Source organism: Trichechus manatus, unplaced genomic scaffold (assembly GCF_000243295.1).
Source record: "Trichechus manatus latirostris isolate Lorelei unplaced genomic scaffold, TriManLat1.0 scaffold00086, whole genome shotgun sequence".
In the NCBI taxonomy this organism is placed as follows: Eukaryota; Metazoa; Chordata; class Mammalia; order Sirenia; family Trichechidae; genus Trichechus; species Trichechus manatus.
Window position 1 is genome coordinate 8,245,826 of NW_004444022.1, and position 6,256 is coordinate 8,252,081.

The 6,256-nt window shown below is 42.1% G+C and overlaps 1 protein-coding gene across 1 annotated transcript in view; it reads right to left on the reverse strand.

Moving 5' to 3' along the window:
* Positions 1 to 3,580: 3,580 nt before the first annotated feature.
* Positions 3,581 to 6,256, reverse strand: part of RASSF3 (Ras association domain family member 3) — a 78,881-nt gene continuing 76,205 nt past the window's right edge. Inside the window, exon 5 of the mRNA XM_004381549.2 lies at positions 3,581 to 5,474. Coding sequence (XP_004381606.1) covers positions 5,325 to 5,474 — 150 coding nt within the window. The 3' untranslated portion in view covers positions 3,581 to 5,324. The remainder of the gene's footprint in view (positions 5,475 to 6,256) is intronic.

Here is a 6,256-nt window from a genome sequence, read left to right on the forward strand (position 1 = left end):
GCTCCTACCAACCTCTGACTTCTCCTTGAAGCTGTTATTCTTCTGGCTGTTCCAGGGAATTATCTTACCAGCTGCAGTGAGAACACTGGGTTTGCTCTCATGTAACAGAACCTCTAAATGAAAACACACTAGGTGTTTCCTTCTGTGTAACTGAGTATAATCACTTAAATGGAAAGAAAAACTGATAACAGCAACAAAAAGGATGGTAAAGCACTGAGGCATTAAGACTGTCCTCTCATTTCCCACAAATCCCAACTGCACCAAAACAGGCCTGCTCGCAGATGACCAGCCTGTTAGAGGCAATTTAAAAAAAAAAACAAAAAAAAACCATTGCCATTGAGTCCATTCCGACTCATAACGACCCTACAGGATAGAGTAGAACTGCCCCATAGAGTTTCCAAGGAGTAGATGGTGGATTCAAACTGCCAACCTTTTGGTTAGCAGCCTAATGCTTAGCAACTGTGCCACCAGGGCCCCAGAGGCAACCTGAGAGGCTAATTGGCAGTTTATCTGAAAAATCTGATAGACCTTACAGGACAAGACCTTGGAGAGGCAGGGCAGCATGGCTAACTGGACCCAGGCTCTACCACTCACTCACAGAATGGCCTTGGGCAGGGTTGTTGAACTTCAGTCTGTCTGTTTCCCCATCTGTAAAATGGGGATATTAACAATACCTACCCTATGGGGAAGAAAATTAGTTAATACAGATTAAATTTTGTAGAATGGTGCCTGGCACATACTAAGCACTATGTATTGTTGTTGAGTACCGTCGAGTCAATTCCAACTCCTAGGGAACCCATGTGACAGAGCAGAACTACCCCATAGGGTTTTCTTGGCTGTAATCTTTATGTAATCTTTCTTCCGCAGAGCTGCTGTGTGGGTTAGAACCAACTTTCCGTTATTAGCAACCAAGTGCTTAACTGTTTGTGCCACCAGGGCTCCCCAGCACTATATATATGTGTTTGCTATTAGAGAATACTTCTTTCAAAAAAACAAGGAACATAATTGGGATCATCTGACAGTGTCCCAAATGTAGACTTCTTTTTATTTATTTATTGTGCTTTAGGTGAAAGTTTAGAGCTCAAGTTAATTTCTTATACAAAAATTTATACACATATTGTTATGTGACCCTAGTTGCAATCCCTCTAATGTGACAGCACACTCCCCCTTCCCACCCCCGGTTTCCCGTGTCCATTCAACCAGTTCCTGTCCCTTTCTGCTTTCTCATCCCGCCTCCGGACAGGAGCTGCCCATTTAGTCTCGTGTATCTACTTGCACTAAGAAGCACACTCTTCATGAGTATTATTTTATAGTCCAGTCTAATCTTTGTCTGAAGAGTTGGCTTTGGGAATGGTTTTAGTTCTGTGATAACAGAGAGTCCAGGGCCATGTCTTCTGGGGTTCCTCTAAGTCAGACCATTAAGTCTAGTCTTTTTATGTGAATTTGAGTTCTGCATCACACTTTTCTCCTCCTTTGTCAGGGACTCTCTGTTGTGTTCCCTGTCAGAGAGGTCATTGGTGGTAGTCGGGTACCATCTAGTTCTTCAGGTCTCAGGCTGATGGAGTCTCTGGTTTATGTGTTCCTTTTGTCTTTTGGGCTAATATTTTCCTTGTGTCTTTGGTGTTCTTCATTCTCCTTTGCTCCAGATGGGTTGGGACCAATTGCTGCATCTTAGATGGCCACTCGCTAGCTTTTAAGGCCCCAGACGCCACTCACCAAAGTGGAATGTGGAACTTTTTCTTAATAAACTTTGTTCTGCCAATGGACCTAGATGTCCCCTGAAACCATGGTCCCCAGAATAAAATTCTTAAGAACTAATTTTGCAACATAAGAATATTTATTTAAACAACAGTTATCAGGTGATGACAAATACAAAGCAGCCTAGGGCAGGAATGGATAAAAATTCCAAAACGCTCATCCTGCACCTCGGGTAGGAACCCAGGCTGAAAACTCCCTAACTAGATTCTGCATATCTGAAAGAAAACAAAGATCTATATAGAGCCATAATTTTCTATCATAATATTTTGCTTATAAAGCAGTTATTGTACTTGAAGTGTGTTCCCCTCACCAGTTGGTGCCAGCCTTGCTTCTATTTCACCAGTCCTTCTAGGAGGCAGTCTAGTTGTAGAAACGCACGCTTACCTACAGCAGGTGTGGGTGCTAAAAAGACGAGAAAGCAGAGGTACACACAGGGTACCTCAGCCTAAGGTAAATCGTCCTAGTTGCCAGTGATGTTCAAACACTCACCATCTCACGTTAAGTCAGTTACGTGGACCAAAAAATACAAATATTCACTTTATGTTGATAAAGTGGTGTTTGGAGGGTAGGAGGCCTCAGGGCAGGAACAGTGGGTGGTACAGTTACTAGCTGAACTGTTAGTGATTCGAACGCACCCAGAGGTGCCTCCAAAGATAGGCCTGGTGATCTGCTTCCCAAAAGTCACAGCCTTGAAAACCCTACTCAGCACACGGGGTTGCCATGACTCAAAATCAACTCGACAGCAACTAACAACAATTCTTATGACTTTATACACTTCTGAATGTACATTTCACAATTAAAACAATTGTTTTAAGTAAAATAGGAATGCGTTGTATGGGTAGACACTCAGCTAGGGTTATTCTTCCCTAGTGAATAAGGCAGAGGAAAAGTGACATCAGGGAAACAGGTGTGCCCCACCCAAACCTAGGAAAGTAGTTACGTTGTCCCGTGTATCTGCAAAAGCAGCTTATCCGCCCTCCTGTGATCTCCTTTTATCCTGAATATTACCATAAATGAAAACACACAAGCACCAGCTAACAACTGCAGTTTTTAATGAAAACAATTTGCCATTCCAGAAACAAGTTTAGGGGGAAAAATCTTCCCTATAAAAAATAAAATCAGACTCCTCAAAATTATAAATATTATAATTTTACTTCTGCAATTTAAAATGCTCCCCTGCAATACCACCCCTTCATTTAACACCTCCTGTACCATCACATATTGAAAACGGTATTCCAGCAAAGCTAAGATAGTTTAACATAAGAATTTTTAAAATGATTTCAACAATCTTTCTTTGACCTTAGGGCCTTTTTCTTCTTTTAAACATTAAAAAATGCTGCTGCAGTAACCAGTGTTTGGGAGAGAACACCAGTCTCTTGAAGAACTATAAACAGACAGAATTTCAATACAGTAAATTTTCCAAATCACAACTTGTAGTGCACATGGCAATCCAGATGAGGTGATGCCTATTTAGACCATCTACTTCAAGTAAAACAAAACAAAACAAAAATTCACAGATACCCATCTGCTATGACTTTGGATTTCTAACAGTGTCTTAATCTGAGAAACAAATGCTTCACAAAATATAAGCTTACAGTTGAACTGGGATGGGTAATTAAAAAGACCAGGTGGTTGATAACAGAATACTCAAACCCAAGCCTTAGTCTCAATAGTAAAACCAGGATAAAAATCATGAAAGCAGTCCCTGAACAATAAAGGCAAGGTGTTTGATGACGATGTCACTAAAACCTCATCAATGCACTGAAAAGTTACATGCAAAATTAAACAAAATGTGCCATACATATTTTATAGCTAGTTCTACTTTTTTTTTTTTTTTTTAACTTTCCTTAAGAGCTTAGGAAGATATGATTGTCTCAGTAATTGTGTGGCACAGCACAGCCAACACTTAAATTCTGCCTCCACCAAGATGGGTATTCTTTGAAAAGTCAGAAGAGCCACCGAGAGAGGAACAGAAATGCAATAAAAGGCACAGTTCACTTAGGCAAAGAACTGAAGCACCTTGGAGTTTCAAAAAGAATCCATTAAGTGTCACCAAAGTGTTAACAATTCCTTGGGAATTTATAAACAAAAAATACCTAGACTTAAAACAGACTGTCAGGCCTCTGTGTAACAACAGCACAAAAACTTTCCCATTGTTCTCAGGTAATCACTGCATAAAATGAGGTTATTTAACCTGATTAAGGAAGGTTTCCATTGCACAGGCATTTCTTTGGTTGGTAGGAACATGTACTTTTGTTAAAATAAATATTTCCATTAAAAAAAAAACAAAAAACCCTGTTGCACGGTCAATTGCATATGTACGTTCCTCTTTCTTGCTGCCTCCTCCTTATAGTCAAGTAGTCTGAGGATTTGGAAGTGAATTGGGTTTTTAATCACTATCCCTGTTCTATGTAATATTCAATTTATAAAAGGAAGTAAGGGAGAGGAAAGCAAGAGGGGATGAAAGGGGAAAATATAAAAAGGAAAGAGAAAGGAAGGGAAGGGAAGAAAAGAGTCATTGTCACGGCCTGTGAGCCTTCTACCTGATAAATCTCCTAGCTGACAATCGAGGAAAACAGCTGACCCATTCCTCCCCCTTTTTAACCTTAAAAACCACCTCTAGAAAAACTACAGCTTAACCGGAGTTAGCAAATAGTCATTAGACCTTGGGAACTGCCCCCCTTGGCCAGAGAAACTACACCAATTAGAACTTCCACTCCACACGGGCAGAAACGGGGCTTAAGGCCCCTCTCTGTCCAAGTTTGCAATTCTCTTCTCAGCTCCAGACTTCATGGCCCTCTTCTTTGGTTTAATCCTACCTTCCTTGACTATGTTCCTACATTTTACCCACCGGGAAATCAAACCATCCTAAAATGGGTTTAACATCTCAAAACCAAATGCATTTTAACTAGTTTACAAACACACCTTCTTCCTCTACTATAAACTTACTACCCAAACCATCCTTACCAGCCCCTCAGTACTCTCCACCTCAACTCACACCTTCTTCCAAACTTGCTCTTTACTTTCTTCGTCAAATGCCTACAAAATCCTTCACAAACTCCTGATTGTTCCTGGCTTCCTGTGCCTTTCAATTCACATGGATACTTTCCTTTGACATAAAAAGGTAGTTTCAACATAAAACAAGTATTCCGATTCCTTGTTAAGCTTTCTAAAAATCATTTGCACATCCTTAAGCTTAACATCATCATCATATAGTTAAAATACCTAAAAAGAAGAAAAATAAAACCCAGAGTTCATGCTTCAAAGCACTCTAGAATGCTGCCTGATGAGCACTACAGATTCACAGCTTGGCGAGAGGCAATATCGCAGTGCTGTGACATACATTACAAGCTTGCCCAGTCCCTTACGCAGGATGCTTACGGTGCAGGATGCTGTGTGACCTGGCTTGGAGAACTAAATCTGGAGATAAGACCCTTACATCACAGGGCAAGAAAACAGCCCTCGGAAAAGAGAGACACTTGGCTGCTGTTTTGTATATAGGTTGAGCATGTTTCACTCGCTCCGAACAGCCCGCACCGTTCCTGAGTGGTGATGAGCCCCTCGCTCTAATCAGGTTTCCACACCTCACTGAGAGCTTCTTCAAGCTTGTGCTTATACGCTGTGTAGCGCTTCTTCAGGTTCTGCAGCTGCTCATCTTCTTCCTTGTCCAAGATGCGCAAGAAATTCTGTAGTTCTGGAAGGCTGAAGGCTTCCCACTGGGAAGGGAACGCAAAGAAGAAAAAAACACGAGGTACTTAAGTCAGAACTTAGGGACGGCAGCTGTGAGCACAGGAGGTGAGGTTGCTCTCACCCTTCCACCACTCACAGCCCACCACCTCAGAGGCAGTGGTTTACACAGGCCATGTTACCAGCTATATGGATCCCCTCAACTCCTACTCACACCTCAGCTCACTCCAGTCAGTTTTTAGCTCCCATCGTTCCTCCAAAATGGCTCTCACTATGGCCAAAGACCTCCGTGTCCCTAATGCCATTAAATACTTTCACGCCTTACCCGATTTGACCTCCAGAAGCATTGGAGACAAGTTGCCACTCCTCACATCTTAAAACATTCTCTTCTTTCTACCAGGAGTCACCACTGACACGCGCTTCTTTCCCACATCCCACAATCAACCTTCACCACAACCAGCTGCCATCAAGTCAATTCTGACTCACGGCAACCCTATGCATGTTAGAGTAGAACTGTGCACCATAGGGTTCTCAAAGGCTGAAGTTTTGGAAGCAGATCACCAGGAGTTTCTTCCAAAGCACCTCTGGGTGGATGCGAACCTCCAACCTTTCATTTAGCAGCTAACAGTTTGCACCACCCAGGGACACAATCTTATCACCTCCTAAACAGTTCTCCAGAGCCCTGGTGGAAAAGTGGTTTAAGAGCTCAGGCTGCTAACCAAAAGGTCAGCAGTTCGATTCTACCAGCCACTCCTTGGAAACCCTATGGGGCAGTTCTACTCTGTCCTATAGGGTCGCTATGAGTTGGAAT